Source organism: Struthio camelus, chromosome 16 (assembly GCF_040807025.1).
Source record: "Struthio camelus isolate bStrCam1 chromosome 16, bStrCam1.hap1, whole genome shotgun sequence".
Taxonomy (NCBI): domain Eukaryota; kingdom Metazoa; phylum Chordata; class Aves; order Struthioniformes; family Struthionidae; genus Struthio; species Struthio camelus.
In genome coordinates this window covers 14,683,349-14,698,822 of record NC_090957.1, presented here as the reverse complement: position 1 = coordinate 14,698,822, position 15,474 = coordinate 14,683,349, and the positions used below count along the sequence as shown (strand labels likewise).

Below are 15,474 nucleotides of genomic sequence, written 5' to 3'. Positions count from 1 at the left end.
CCTTTTAATTACTGCCAATAAATGTAACAAGCTAGCCAAACCTGTTTGATTTTGTCCATAGTTCCCATGATAGCTTCCATAATTCTGTCCATAAGAGGAATTGTCTCCACTTTGCCCATAACCAGAATATCCCTGTAATTTAAAGAATATATTCAAATAAGAATAAGTTCCACTGCAGATAATTACAGTTTTCCTTCTCTAGATCTGGAATGATACCACTGCAAACTCCAAGCACAGCTGAAAATGGACGTCTTCCCAGCACAGACATAGTCACCCAGGAGCAAGTTTTTACCCAGGGGCAGCTGCTTCAAAAGACACAGTGTTTTTTTCCAACTTACCTGTGTCTGTCCATAACTTTGATTGCCCTGACTGCCATATGAGGAATAGCTGTAAGAGAAATACACATTTAGTAAACTTTTATAGTGTACTCCATGTGAGTTGGAAAAAATATATATTGTTGTTGTTATTTTGTCTCTTTTCCTTCCAATATAGGTGTTTAATCTGACTACAATATTTGTAGGCATACTAGAAATGTACCAATAAATTAACAGGTGCCATAACTGACTGACAAAAGCCGCTAGAGAAAGTTAACTTCAGCTACGTTTCAAGTGTAAGCGTATATTTAAAATGTGTGAAAGTTGGGGCTTGCTGTAATTTGCCAGAATTCATCAAGATCAAAGAAAACCCTGTCATATGAATCCAAGGCATTTCAAGTTTTTCAGTATATTCTTACAGAAGTTAATTTTATTTTAATCAATTACTGTTAAAATAGTGCTTGTTGGACTACTCAACAGTAACATCACCATCAAAAACCACACTGGCTTTAGATTGTACTTACCTGTAATTCTGCCACTTTAATAGTTCATGAACTTACAAAAGAGCCATGTACTGAAACTCACATCATACTCAGATATAAACTCAAATTATGTATTGTTATATGCATATAACCTTTTGACTTTCACTAACACATTATTATCCCTGATTTTCAGACTTCCATAAAAACATATTTAGTTAAAGCTACACTTTTGCTCTACTGATGAAAGCAAAAAAACCCTCCAAACTTGCAGCTATTTTATAATTTATAATTTCACTATTATGAATAGTTATCAGAGATTTTTCTTTAAAAAAAATCCCTCCAATTTATGGAAAAAGAAAATTTTACATCTATTTCACCATCAACTTGACCCTTGTATAACCTTTGACTAAAAGCTCAGTCAACAACTTGAGGCAATCATATGGAACATATTTCTCTATATTCATGACACTTTCCACAAGTTGTTTTTCAGAAGTTCTTACTATAAAAGACAGCATTCTGATTTAGACCTGCTTACTTTCTTCCATTCAGAATCATTCATTTTTTCCTCTTTTGTAAGACTTCCTAAGGGCTCAGGGCAGCAAGCTTTCTGCACCTATAACTCTAAAAATGTATCACCACCATTTCAGGCCCAAAGACTCAAATATCATGCTAGGAATCCTAAATCACCTTTTATTTTGCACGTTTAATTGCCAACAACAAAAACCCCACACATACCTTTGCTGGCCTCCAGACTGACTGTAACTTCCAGAATCTAGAAAAAGAAGCAAGTCAATTAACATTTTATTCCTCTACTTACAGTAAGTGAAAGAAATTGGGGGTGAGGGGCTTCAAATACATTGTATAACGCGTTTACTTTCCCTGTAGAACCAGCCAACTTCCTCTTTGTTAACAGGCAAGAAAATACTAAGTATGGGAGAAATGGAGCTCAGAAGCACAAGTAGAGCAGGGGATAACTTTTAATCTTTTTTATTTTCTCTAGTATTTGAATTCTACTTTCACAGTTTCTCTTCAAATATCAGGGACTGCACAACCACCTCTAATGACTGTATTCACATGGAATACAGTACCATCATCAATGAGCAGAACACAGCAGCTTAATTAATCAAGCAAAGCTAAGTAGGTCAGTCCTAACTGAACCCCTTTTCAGGGTGCCATGAGAGAGCTCTGTCTAGCAAAAGGGCACAGACACAGATAGAATTTGGTGATGTAAAATTGGGGAAGAAGGAACCATAACATTTCCCATATTCGCTCATAACTGTAAAATCAGAAACGCTACCAGTAGCTCAAACCATGCAAGAACGCTTTGGAAATTCATTTACACACAACACAGGTTGTCCAAACAGAAATTACGACTATTATTTCCAATTAATGTAGATACCAGTTATCACAGAAAATGATTCTTGAAAGACAAGCACATTGGAAGAATGTGGATTTCAAAACAGCAGCTCAAGTTAAAAAAAAAAAAAAAAAGAAAATCACTGAAATTAAGTTTGACTTGTATTTAACATGGCGCATCTAAATTGGAAAGGCTATTGGCATCAGGAAAAATATACCTTACTATTTAATAGTAGGAAATTATTTCTTAATAGGGTGCTTTGCCTTTAGTGATTTAGCCCAACATATTATTTTATCTTGTTAATTTCACAAAAATGGATTTACTTGGCTTCTGTAGAATCTCAAATTTTTAAGGATTAAAAGCTCTTACTACAGGGGAAAACGTACATTCCTGCAGATTTAGTTCCCTAAGTCCGCAAGTTTCCCAAGTGTGCAACAGATACAGCGATATGGAATACATATGCACGTCCACATCAACTCTAGACCCATCAGAATATAGATATTCATGAACAGCTCGCATCGCTATAGAAGCCCATACATTCCCATTTGCTTTATGGTGTACCAACACCTTAACACCAAGGACTCTGTCAACCTCGCTCTTCTGTTCAGGAGTCTCAACTCTTGCTGACATTCCCATCTTCTTGTCAAAAACCAAACACTCTTCTTTCTCTACCAGCGTCACGAGTACTGTCATTCAGGATAACAGCCTTGCAATTTTCCCCTTCTTTTCAAATCCCTTCAAGCATTTGTACAGACACTGCAGTACCACAGTCTAAAAAACTGCCAAGACAACTCTCTGTTTTTCTCCGCGATTGCAGTCTTTTCCCCACTCTCTGCATAAATCTAACCCCTACCCCTAGAATTGACTAAAAAGCTGAAACTGATAGTGAATTACAATGCATGATAAGTGTCATAAACTATAAATCTTTTCCAATCAGAACAGTTATCACGTTGCTCAAAGACTGTTAATTATACATCCTTCATTCTACTTATGGTTCCACTCCTTCCAGTACTTACACACACATTTAAACACGTGCATACGTATTTTCCAAGATCAGGATCTCCCTCAGGCTACTCACACACGAAGCAGTATTTTTAACTTTTGTGAAGTATCTCTTCAAGGCAATAAAAAGTATCAAGTTTCACATTCTTTAAGACAAACATTTACCACAACCTAAGGTCAGATGAAAGGTTTTATTACTTTCACATGTCCTACAAAACGGTTTCACTCAGATGTGAAACACTTCTTTTGCACTGCTACACAAATATTTCACTACGGTACTACTATATAATGAAAAGCAAGAAAAAAAATATTAAAGTCCAACACAAACGTTTATTGATTTTAGCAAGGTAAGGGTCAATTTTTTTACATTGTTTCAACTTTAATGATCATAAAGATTACTGTTAAATAGGTAGGGACATTTTAAATGATTGTTACACTCTGAAATTTATATTCCATTAATGCTATTAGTTAAAGCAAAGAATACTACTAGGTTTCAGAAAGAATTATGGAGTATGGATGTAATTAGCCATAAATTAAAGGACTACACTTGATCTCCCTAGCTTCTCACTTTCAAACTTCTACCAAAACATAAAATTTTGGAAGAAGTTCAAAAGCAGCCAAACGAGGAGCATGTAAAATAAAAATACATGGAATCACAGGAATTTCCTCTCTTTATACATTTTCTACATTCTGAGCATCCTTTCTTGGACTGCTTAGTCTACAAACTTCGATAGGATTTATTTTGGTGGGCTCAACATGGACAAGAGTCTGCAAGTGCTTCTGGAACAACAGACAGCTTATTCTGGAAATTCCAGGATATGCAGTCATTTTTTTTGAACCTGCAATAAGTTCTTGGAAAAAATTCCTGCTAAAAAATGAGGCATTACAGACTAGTCATTTTGCACAGCTCTGGAACTTCTGTCTGAAGACAGAAGAATCTGCTGTGTATGTTTCAAAATGGAAGTTCTTATATGAACTTGCAATATTTCTTTGATATTTTTCTTAACAGAAGAAGAATCTCATGTTTGAGCATCACGAAAGAGAAAAAAAAGAGAGGACACATTCTCAGGTGGTTAACTGATAAATACTTGAGATCTGGAAAAAAGTGTTTTTAGTTTACTGCCAAACTTTACTCATTTAGTAGGAGATGCCATGGTTTGAATTAATTTTAGAATCCTTTAGAAATGTTTTCTTCTCATTGTGAAGAACTGTTCCTTGCCTTAAAGTAGCCCTTTAACATACCTGGGGGGGGGGGGTTGTTTGTTTTTTATTTGTATATTCTGTGTCATTTATATACCATGAGCTAAGACCACACTAAAATAGCTCAATCATAACTCGTTTCACAAAGCACCTGCAGTCCTGGACTTTCCATCCCTACCCCCAGGCTCACACAGGCACCACTGCTCGGGAGACTGAAACATCTCGGAGGAGATGAAAAAGGGCATTACAATGTGCTCGTGGAAGCCCCCAAGGAAAGCTGAGCTGCAAAACGGCAGCAAACATACTGCCTCCATATCCAGCTAAGGCCTCCGTCGAAAAGAGCCACAGCCAGCACGTTTTGAACGGCATCACAGGGAGCGAAGCTGCCCACTTCGCTACGCTGGCGAGCGCCGAGGGGCTCCACAGCTCAAGGATGGCCACGCAGCTGCTGCAGCAGACGCAGGGAGGCCAGCACAGGTCCCCATGCTGGGGGGGGAGGGGGGGGCGGCAGGGGCACAGCCCACGCTGGGGGGGGAGGCACATCCAAGCTTTGGGGAGGGCTCAGACCACGCTGAGGTGGAGGGGGAGGTTCAGACCATGTTTGTCGGGGGGGCGCATCCCACGCTGGGGGGGGGGGCACAGCCCACGCAGCACCTGAGCGTAGGAGGGGCCCTGAGGGAGGACTTCACCCCGCCCCGCCCCCTACGACACCAGAGGGCGTGGCCGGCCAACCCCCGCCCCCCGCCGAGTAGGGGCGTGGTCGGCGCGTCCCGGCAGAGAAGGGCGTGGCCCCGCGGGCAAGGGGCGTGGCCCCGCCGCGCCACCGGAGGGGGCGTGGCTCCCCTCCCCCCTCCTCGCCGGCAGGGGAGCGCGAGGCCAGGCGGCGACGCGGGGGGGGGGAGGTGAGGAGGGACCGCGCCCCCCCCCGCCCCCCTAACATGGCCGCGGCCGGATCCTTTTCCACCTGCGCCACACGGCACCCACCTGCGCGCGCGCGCGCCCGCCCGCCCCCTCCATCGCCCGCGCTCCGCGGCGGCGGGAGGCAAAGCCACCTCAGGCCGCGGGGGCCGGAAGCACCTACCCGAAGCCATGGCGGCGGCCTCCGCTGCCGGGCACCGGGCTGAAGGGGCAGGACCGAGCGCCGCGCCGGCCGCGCGCACACTGAGGCACCCGCAGCTCGCGCGGACTGCGGGGCCGGGCAGCCAATCCGCGAGCGCGGCGCCTACCACCCGCCCGCCGGCGGGGGGGGGGGAGAGAACAGGGTAGGAACCGTACCAAGTCGCCGCGGCCGGAGGGGGGGCGGGGCCGTACCAAGGCGCTCGGCCGGGAGGGGGCGCCGCGCCGCGGGGATGGGGCTGTGCCACTGCGGCGGGGGCGGCGGGGTGCTCGGCGCTGTACGTGCGGGGCGCGGGCTCCGCCGGCCCTGCCGCGGCCCCCGGTGGAAGGAGCCTCGCTCCAGGCCGCGGAGCATGGGGCTGGGCCGGCCGCTCGACGCCCCAGGGGCAAGGGTGTGAAGCACCGAGCTTCCCCCGCCACCCCCCAAGCGCCAGCACCCCGAGCCAGGGCCTCAGCCCGCGGTGTGTTGTAACACTGCAGGGACAAGGAGCCCGAGGTGGCCCAGCTGCCCGAGTTGAGTAGCACCACGTTTCAGGACGGGGGAGAGGCCGTGCGCTGCGAAGGGGCGCTTCATCATTGCACATCGCCTCCCCTCACCCGCGCGCTGCCCTCTCGTCTTCAGGGCACGTCGCGAGGTACGTGTGTTCGCTCGTGCCTTTCTCTCAGGGCGCGTTAACGGCTTCCAGAGCGCTGACTCGCGCTGAGACACACGGCTTAGCACATGTGTTTTCCAAGCCCGAAGAGAGGCTGAGAATCACAATGTGTAAATTAGAAGATTAAGTGAGTTCAACTAAATAAATAAGCAGGGCATGCTTGCAAACCATGTTGCTGTGCTGAAAGGGACCAGGGGCAGGCTGGTAACTGGATCAAATTAAAACAGGCTTTATTGGCTTGAAGTGGCACAAGGTCTGCTAAAATGCAGAGCAAACAGGGAGCCTCTGCTAGCCCTCACGCCTCGAGGAAGGAGGGACAGCTCACACTTTGGTGCCAGTGCAGGACATACCCATCTGGGCTGAGCAGTGGAGAATGATGGGTCTGGGGCATCAGGGGATACGTGCTCAGGGGCTGCAGCTGGGGCACTGGCTGCTACTTTTTTATAAAATGAGACGTCCTTGCTTTGGAGGAGCTGACGTAAGAAAACAGTGAGGGAAAACTGCCTGGGTTTCCAATTTGCATCAACTAGCAGCTGAGAGCTGCTGTGCTTTCTCTGAAGTACAGCTGCCAACAGCTTCTGTCTGAGAGAATATCAGAGGCAACCCGTTCCGCAGGACTGTTGTTCAGCTTTGTTTTCCTATAATATGTGATTTGGGACAGAACCAGATCTGAAATCCCCAAAATACAAATGTTTTGCTTTCTAAACCCAGCACCTGATTCTCTGTTGCTCTATCCTTTGTGCTGCTAGTCACTCTGGTGCAAAATTGTCCTGTTTAGACAAGGCTTTGCTGAGGCTTTTGCTGCCAGTGGTATCAACCTTGTTCCAACTCTTCTGACTGTCCAAAACCTGTTACAGGCGCAGCAGGTCTCTTACACTCATAAATCCTTGGAGCCGAATAGGGGCATCTGTGTCATGCTGGGGCATTCTCTCATTCCAAGGAACAGAGGAAATCAAAATTAGGCTCTGATTTTATAGCTACAGTCAATGCCTTTCAAACCTTTTAGACATCAGGTGCGGTATTTCAGCTTGAGTCATTTCAGAATTGCTTATGGGATTTCCAGGGAGAACTCAGCTTGTCAGACTTCGGAGTGCCTGGGAAAATCATCACCGTGCTTCACGTTACGTGCAGCCAGGAAAGGAAATGAGAAATTGATTAAGGCTGAATTAAAGAAAATGTCCAGAATCTGGGTCTATATCTTCTGTTCGAGATTAGCTGTTATTATTGCATGTAACGTAAGGTCGTTATTGCTCTCACCTCGCCCCCCTCAACCTGCTCTTCCAGAGCTGAGTATGTTAGCATTTAAAAGGCCATAGCTATGATTTGATTTAGCTTTGGGATAGTGACGTTCCTCGCTGATGGAACTGCAACAGATACAGGGCTTCCGGATGCCTGCAGACAGAGCAAAGGGCACAAGGGTATCTGTGCCACTTTGCTGATGCACATGCCTCACAGACAAGTCAATCCAGCTTTCAGCCACAGATCTGGAGCAGGCGTGAGACTTCAGACCAACCTTTTCGTGTATTTCAAGGCTGGTAATGGGATTTTATAAGATAAAAAGAAAAACTAAAGAAAACTCATCTTTGCCAGAGTGATACTCCAAAAAGCCAAATGTTGACTTGGAGAAGAACCCTTTCTGAGATAAAGGATGATGATCTTAGGAACCAGGGGGAATACATTAAAATTGAGAAATTGTTTCAAAAATGAAATTTAGTCAGAAATTCACTGAAATGACAGGAAAATAAAGCAACTTTGATTATTTAATTTGATTGTTCTCTAAAAGTCACATTTGTTGTTTCAGATCAACTGGCTTCTTGCAAGGGTTGGAGAGGATGTTTAGAAAGTTACCCTGAAATAGAGATGCATGCTTTCTGTCCAGTGATAGTTTGTGCATGCCTCAGCATTTAAAGGGGAGCAGAGGAAACAGTGAGTATTGTGAGATTTTTTTTTAGCTTTCTTTCCTCTCTTCTTCTTTTTTTTTTTTTCCATCCCAACAGCGATTGAATTCTCTGATTTTAGCTGAATGGATTGAGCACATCTGCAAACAAGTTGGGCTGTCTCTTTCCCCTGGGGCATAACAGCAGGAGGCAAATCCCACTGCCACAGCCTAAAATAAGTTTCTGCAAAACAAGCAGTGACTAGAATGGCTAATTAAAAAGGGGTTGAGCTTTCTGCCTCTCTCTCGCTTTCTCCTTGGAAAACTTCATCTCACCCAAACCCTGTGTCATCTCCAGCACTGGTAGCCTTTGTGCGTCTGTGACAAGCTGGGAGCTTTGCACAAAGGATCCTCACTGCTTCCTATGGGATGTGTTTAGGGGATTAGGGCAGATTTCAAACAACGGCAGCAGCAGGGCCAAGGAGATGGGGAGATCTTTCACTCAGCCTGGCGCCTGCCAGTGCCTTTGTGCTCCTCAGAGGATGGAGGGTTTATTTACAAACGGAAACCAGCGCTGATGAGACCGAGAGAGAAGCTTCGGGCTGTGCTTGTGTACTGACAGGTCTGTGGTGCCCTACTGCTTATAACAGATGGGGGGGAGGGGGGGAAGGACTCTTGCTCTACAGTCCCTTCGCTACCAGACCAACCCCCTCTGAAGCCGAGGAGGGAAGAGCTGTAGGACTCTTCCCTCCGTCCCTCCCTCCCGGGCTCGTGGCCCTGAGCCGAGAGCAGCCTCACCCGCTTCCAGCCCTTCCTCACCTTTGCGTGCCCGGGGGGGCCTGGGAGCCCCCTTCCCGCGGACTGCGCCCCGCCTAAATGGGACCGTCTTTAGGCCTGGGCTGCCAGCCGACGCCTGAGGCCGTGCGACACCCGGCTTCGCTGCGGTGGGGGGCGGAATATGGCCACCACCCGTCGCCGTGGTAACCGGAGGGCGCCGCCGCGCCTCCCGTTGCCGCGGCAACGCGGCCAGGCCTTCCGGTGCCCGCCGGAAGCGGCGCGTCGCTCCGCCTCCCGTTGCCGCGGCAACGCGGCCTGGCCTTCCGGCGCGGCGGGCGGGCGGGCGGGCGGCAGCATGGTGGCGGGAGGGGCGCGCCCGCCGGTTGCCGTCGCTCTCACGCTGCTGCTCTCGCTCGCCGCGTCGGCGCCGGGGCTGCTGCGGGGGGCGCCGGCCGCCTCGCTGCGCCCCGCCGCCCTGCGCGCGGGGGAAGGTGAGCGGGCGGCCGCCCCGCTGCTGTCTTGCTCTGCCCTGCCCCGCCCCGCGCCTCCATCCGGGCCTGCCCCGGCCGAGCCCCTGCCGCCCCCCCCCGCCCTGGCTTCCTCCCCGGGCGTGGCCTGTGCCGGTCTGCTCCCGTTCGGCCGGCTCCCGGGGCCTGCCCGGCACTGAGCACCTGCTCCCCCTTGGCTTCCTCCCTGGGCCAAGCCCCTGCACCTCTTGGCCTCTTCCCCACGTCAAGATCCTTGCTCCTGCCTTGACCGCATTCTCCCAGCACTTCCCTGTACCCCTCAGCAGTCCTACTGCTCCCACCTCTGCCCCCATCTTTGGCCCTTGCTTCTATTAAAGGGAGGGGGTACAACGTTAGGATTTGCTGTCTTCGGTTTCTGTGGTATCTCTGCAATGTTTTTATCACATCCTTACTTGCCATGTCCCATGCTCACCATCCATGCAGGGATTTCTTTTAATAGCCCAGTGCCATGAGCTGATGGGTGAATTCATCCACCTTCTCACATGTCTCCAGGGCAGCCGTCGGGTTGTATCGGGTGTTGCTCTCTCCTGTATTTTCCTTGCTATAGGACTGAGGTTGAGGGGAGGGACATGGATAGCTGTTGGGCTCCGTCCTTGCAGGGTGCTCAGGAGAACTGCTGACCTGAGGGCTCTTCTGAGGTCTAATAACCTCCAGATGTTTTCTGAGGCATGTCATGCTTCTCATGGCAGCTTAAGAAGTGTTTATCTCTTGACCGCAATAGCTGTTGTGAGGAGAGCAAGATGTCATTTTGACATCTCTTGCCTTCTTTTCTAGTAAGACTAAAATTTGCTATAGATACTGTTGCCCTTTGCCAGGCACCTTCCCAGGAAGCAGCAAGAGTCAGTCCATATATATGCAATGCCAAGTTACCATGTGTTTTAACTGTATTTGGTTCTTTGATCCTGGTTTTAAAGGCCTGAAGTTGCCTGTCTTCTACTCTGGGATAGAACTGAAAAAGTGGATTAACCCCATAGGCTCCTGCTGCCTCAGCTCGTGCTTATAATTGTAATGGGTTAAAACATTCATTGCTGTCTCTGCCTTTCTAATATGCTGGTCTGCTCAGTTCACAGGTTAGTCACCTACATTTTTGTCTATGAAGACTTGATATCCTTAATCTGTGGTGCCATTATCATCTGGTGTTTTGCTGGCAGCTTTGAGAAGAATGTGGGCACTGTGAAGCACTGCTTCTTCACCGTTGCGTTTGCTGTCCTCTCAGCCCTCTTGTACCTCTTACTTGAGGCTGTTGTCTCCAGGATGGCAGAGGTGGAGGATGCCAAAGGATTCATGCCAGTAGCTTTCGCTACACTGGGCGTGTCCACCACCCGCTCACGGATGAAGAGGGCTCTGGTTTTGGGGGTTAGGATCCCCGTGGTGCTGGTGCCGTGGTTTATGCTCTGCATGGCGTGGTTTATCCCCCACTCTTCTTTCCTGAGTAACCTGTGCGGGCTTTTAGCTGGGGAAGCCTGTATCCTTTCCAAGTGAGAAGCCCTGAACCAGACTGTGGGATAGCTGATTTATGAGGGGGGAGAACATACTGTGTCTTGTTGGCAAGATGCACATGGCTTTATGGTGTTTCCCTGGTGAATTCATGGCTCTTGCCCCACATTAAGCTCTCACCGGCTTTGCTCGTCCTCGCTACGCTGAATTCTGCATTTGTTTTTTTGCCTCACACTTTAACCGTGGTCATGGTGCCTTTAGGACGCGCAGTGACAATGAGGCTGAGGAGGGTGGTGATCAGTGAAGGTGGCACTGGGCAGTGCTGGAAGAATTCTCCAGGGAAACTGATTTGTGGCCAGAAAGGGATTGTGTGCGTGTGGCTGCGTTAGAAACGAGTGCGTTTTGTCTGCAGTTCTCCTTAATGTACTGCTGGTTTCAGATGGTCTTGGATACTGTTTCTGCTTGGATTTTCCAGAGTCAGTGGGCTCTAAGCTGGATCGGATGTTCCCTTTCAGTCTGCTAAGGAGAATTCCGGGGCTGAAATATATCCCAGGGTCCTTAGCAGAGAGAAGAGCCTCTGAAGGCAGCAAGTAAGTACAAGAGTTCTAGTAGAAACTCTTATGACATAGGGAAATTCTGTGACATAAGTGGTGATATTAAGCAGCCTTTAAAAGCTCTCTTCTGGTTGTCACAGTCATATCCTGGGCATTAGGAGGCAGGGAGCAAGGGACATAACCACCTCGTGGCCTTACATTAGCAACATTACTGCGGCCTAAGAGGTTTCGCACGTTAGCTGAATCCATGGAAGGGGCAAGATAACTCAATTGTATTTAAACATCTTTCATTGAACGCTAAACTGAGGTGAAGGACTCTCATTTACTGCAGGGACAATGTGTATTATATGCAGCTCAGCTGATGCGATAGCTGAGTTGAGTGTTCCTGCCCTGACGTTAGGACTTCTGCTGTTTGTTCCTAGCTGTGTTGCTCCGTGGGGCCTGATCTTTATCTTTCTTTGCTCCACCTTGCCTCCCAGGAATGCTGTGAAGTGACTCGTATCCAAATCCGTGCAGGAGCAAAGCAATAAAAGTGATTAAAAGTGATTATTAAAAATATCACTTACAAAATTTAATGTAGACCTCCCAATGCATGTTTTCAGTGATAAGGCAAGGTTGCTTTACTGGAAAGAAACCTTGGGGCCTGCAGCTGACACTCAGGAATGGCTTTAAGTACCCATATATCACAAGCCATGAGAACTCACTTGCCTTTTAAAAAGCTCCAAAACATAGGTCAAACGTTTCCCTATTCTAAGATGCCATTTCAGTTTCACAGAGGAAGGATGGATTTTTGTTAAGTGTTAAATTCTGTATATTGATTTAGCCATCAGCTCAGGGTAAGGCATCCTCCAAAGAGGAAACATTCCCAAATATTTGCATCTGCCCTCTCCTGAGAGGAAAACATAACTAGCAATGCCATACTGGTAGCCTGATCTGCAGCCTTACATATCCATTGGGGCAATCAAACCTGTGCACCAAGTGCTTGCAGAGGAGGCCGGGCAAATCCAGCAGCATTTTTACCCTTTCCTTTCCATACTAGTACTGGTTTTGGGAGGGGGGACTGTCTTACCACAGGCTGTGCCTGTGTCTAGATCCGTGTAATGCTGCTGCTTATAACTTCTATGCACAATGTCTCAGCTGTGTGTCTAAACCTGCTTTCTTTAGGGGAGATGACGTAAATAAACTGTTCGGGCTGGAATGTATTTACATAAATATTTGACTGTCAAGCAGGGCGTGGGAAGGTGTTTCTAGGATGTTTCTAATTCAGCAGCTGAATTTACATGTCTCTGTGTTCTAGACCCAAGTCCTACACTTGCTTCTGGGGCTTAATTTTATTATTTTGATTCTTGCCTATTCCCAACTAAGAGCCCTTTTTTTTTTTTTTTTTCTTTTTTTTCCCCCCTCCTAATTTCACACATCTTCAGACACCAAGTTGCCACCAGGCAGGAAACATTTCTTGGAGATTAAGGCTTTTACATCATGTTTTGTGTCCATGAATGCTAAAAACAAACAAACAAATAAACAAACAAATCTCCAAACATTCCAAAATCCCTAAGCCCCAAAACTCCAGCCTGAGCCAGAGCTTTACTCTTGCTGGGAATTTGGCAGTCATGATCTTCATGAATATTGTCTTGACTCCCTGCACTCATTTTGGTGTTGCGCGTGGGATGAACAGTACTCCTAAAGTCCCAAAGGCTTTGGCTCTTAGGCAGATTGTCTCTTGATGTATTTCAGCAGGGTGAGTCATTCCTTCTGTTGGCAAAGGCTGTTTCTAGGCCTTGCTTCTGAATGATTCATTCTATTTGTGGCTCTCTCGGCTTCCCTTTTTGCTCCATACCCTGGGTTCCTTCTTGCACTAAATGCCTTTGAATTCTTGATAAATAGCGCTTGGCAGGTGTGGCTTCTCTCAATTAATAACTTAAAGGATGTGTAGTTCAGGGGAAGGCTGAAAGGATCGGTATGGAAATCTTAAAGCACACTGCAATTTGTCTTGCATGTTCCTTGCGTGAAGAGAGGTGGGTCCAGGAGCTGCACCCATTCTGTGGGTGTGGGAGTGGGAACATCTGTCCTGGGAGACTGGTAATCTTAATTTTACCCCAGTGCTGCTTATAGTAAGAGCTTCGCTTGTCTCTGATAGTTTGCCCTGACCTTTCTGAGTACTGGTCAGGAGGAAGTCTACCTCCAGGACACTTCCAGCACTAATTAGGCAATGCTAGTTCTGAATACAATGTAACCTTTTGTTTTCTTCCAGGATTAACCCTGTGCCAGGCTCCTACCCCACCCAAAGCTACTTCTGCTCTTCGCCTCCGGCTCTTCCTGCTTTCCAGATGCAGCACTCCAGCGTCCAGAGCCAGGGATTTCAGCCGAGCTATGCTCTGGGATACAGCCCTGCTCTGGCACATGAGGGATCTCAGGCCAGCTGTGCTCCAGGATACGGCCTCACTTCTTCGCCCTATCAAACCGGAGGTGCCTTTGGAGACTGCTACATCCAGACCCATGCTGGAGCCTCGCCTGGACAGTGCTGCCGGCCAGCCGAGTCTTCTCCCCACCAGCGTCTGTGCCTGTCTGATTCACAGATACCTGTGGGTATAGAGCACCAGGCTGCGGTTCAGCAGGCATCACAGTATCCAACAGCCACAGCGGCTCTGGTGCCAGCTGAGCTCTCGAAAGTCCAGGTGTTCTGATGGTCCAGAAAGCAGCAGGGCTCAAGTACCATGGCAGGACCGTTGTGTGTGATACTCATGCGGCAGCGCATTGCTGACGTCTTTGCAGTACCTGAGGTGACTAGCTAAATTGGCTCATAGGCCCAATGTAGGCCATTCCCCCCTCCCTAGCACAGGCTACTTTACTTATAGTCCCTTTATAATTTTGATACTTTTTAGTGTTGCTGGGGGACTGTGCCACCTCTCTACACTTCTTGCCCTCTTGGAGTCTCTTATCCATGCATTTAGTAACCTTCTTTTTCCACTCAGCCACTAGAGTTACAGTGCATCTGTTCCCTGGCTCAGAGGACATATGGAAGCTTATAGTCAAAACACTGGATTAATTTGGGGTTGAACCAGGCCTTTGGGATTAGGACATGTCCTATCTACACTGAGGCTCTTAGCCTTCTATCTTGCTTGCGGGTGTGATTTAACTAGGACCCAAGAGAGTCTGAAATCATGGTAGCCTTATTTTATAACTTGATACTTGAGTGGAGTAGGACATTTCTGTTCTACTAGTGACTTTTCCACTAAGAGTATGCCTTGATGGGGGCTTGTGAAGCCACAGCTCAGGGAGGGAGGTGAAGAACAGCATTTTCTGCTCCCCAAAGCACATCTCTAAGTGCTGATGGTCTCTTCTTAGCTACAGTCTATGCATGCACAGACATGTTGCCTTCGTTATCTCTGATAGCACTCAAAGCAACCTCAGATACATGCAAAGTAATGGAAGACCCTTCAGTAAAGGATTTAGAGCATTTGTGGAGCAAATCCTATTTCAGATGTACAGAAGGTCAGAAGGGACCTTGAATGCAGGTTAGAAGAATTAACTGGAATGTAGCTATTCCAGGAGGGGTGGCGCAGCGTTCACACCACCCTGCTTTGGGTATCTCACCCACCAGGGTCAGCACAATCTCCATCCGTTTTTTTTAGAGCTGGTGAAAGCAAAAGCAGGTGGGAGATGGGAGTTTCCAGAGAGGGCCTGAGAACAGGATGCAGCATTTGGTGCCTGTGGTAGTAATGGAGGAGTTTTGTCAAGTTGCTGGGACTTGAAGGGCCAGAGCTTTACTTCCAGCTGTGTCACTGTCTCACCATGCCATGCCTAGGAGGAATCTGCCATCTGTTTCTGTAAAGCAGGCAAAATCTAAACTATTGCCATTGATCTGCTGCTTAGAGGTTTGTTTTGCTCAAAAAAAAAAAAGTGCTTCATGAACCATAGAGTGCCATTACTGCTTTTGGAAATGTTCTTGCAGTGCCTAACCTGTCACCCCAGGGACTGCGATAGCATCTGGGCTGTTGCATGCTGTCTTTGGGGCCAGAGGAAGAGCCAGGGTTGGGAGGCAGTGTCAGCATTGGCAGCTGCATGCTCCAAATTATGTATGTGCCTCTTTTCTCCCCTCTTCTCTACTTCAGTGCTTGAAGAAGCCACATGTTGCTGTACAGCTGCTTCTCCAGCAGCTCTTTTGGGACAGCAGCTGCA

The 15,474-nt window shown here is 47.8% G+C and overlaps 2 protein-coding genes across 4 annotated transcripts in view; one reads left to right on the top strand and one right to left on the bottom strand.

Moving 5' to 3' along the window:
- The window catches only part of TAF15 (TATA-box binding protein associated factor 15), a 22,807-nt gene extending 17,223 nt beyond the window's left edge, over window positions 1-5,584 (bottom strand). Inside the window, exons 1-4 of the mRNA XM_068909355.1 lie at window positions 5,437-5,584; window positions 1,532-1,568; window positions 339-387; window positions 42-132 (exon numbers count right to left, since the gene is read on the bottom strand). Coding sequence (XP_068765456.1) covers window positions 42-132; window positions 339-387; window positions 1,532-1,568; window positions 5,437-5,446 — 187 coding nt within the window. The 5' untranslated portion in view covers window positions 5,447-5,584. The remainder of the gene's footprint in view (window positions 1-41; window positions 133-338; window positions 388-1,531; window positions 1,569-5,436) is intronic.
- On the top strand, window positions 5,439-15,474 carry RHBDD2 (rhomboid domain containing 2). Of its 3 annotated transcripts, none has more exons than XM_068909360.1 (5): window positions 5,439-5,617; window positions 7,926-8,050; window positions 10,368-10,769; window positions 11,181-11,331; window positions 13,547-15,474. In XM_068909360.1, exons 2-5 carry the CDS (start codon window positions 8,017-8,019, stop codon window positions 13,977-13,979), a joined length of 1,020 nt encoding a protein of 339 aa, XP_068765461.1. In that variant the 5' UTR covers window positions 5,439-5,617; window positions 7,926-8,016; the 3' UTR covers window positions 13,980-15,474. The 3 variants fall into 3 exon arrangements, with proteins under 3 accessions (XP_068765461.1, XP_068765462.1, XP_068765460.1); XM_068909361.1 differs by lacking the exon at window positions 5,439-5,617 and adding an exon at window positions 5,957-6,106; XM_068909359.1 differs by lacking the exons at window positions 5,439-5,617; window positions 7,926-8,050 and adding an exon at window positions 9,086-9,268.

Excerpts from the sequence above, each read along its gene's own strand:
- RHBDD2 (XM_068909359.1), top strand. The coding sequence starts at position 9,133 with ATGGTGGCGGGAGGGGCGCGCCCGCCGGTTGCCGTCGCTCTCACGCTG. Across the intron at positions 9,269-10,367 it reads CGCCCTGCGCGCGGGGGAAG|TTCACAGGTTAGTCACCTAC; the intron begins GTGAGCGGGCGG and ends TGGTCTGCTCAG. Across the intron at positions 10,770-11,180 it reads GCTTTTAGCTGGGGAAGCCT|ATGGTCTTGGATACTGTTTC; the intron begins GTATCCTTTCCA and ends TGCTGGTTTCAG.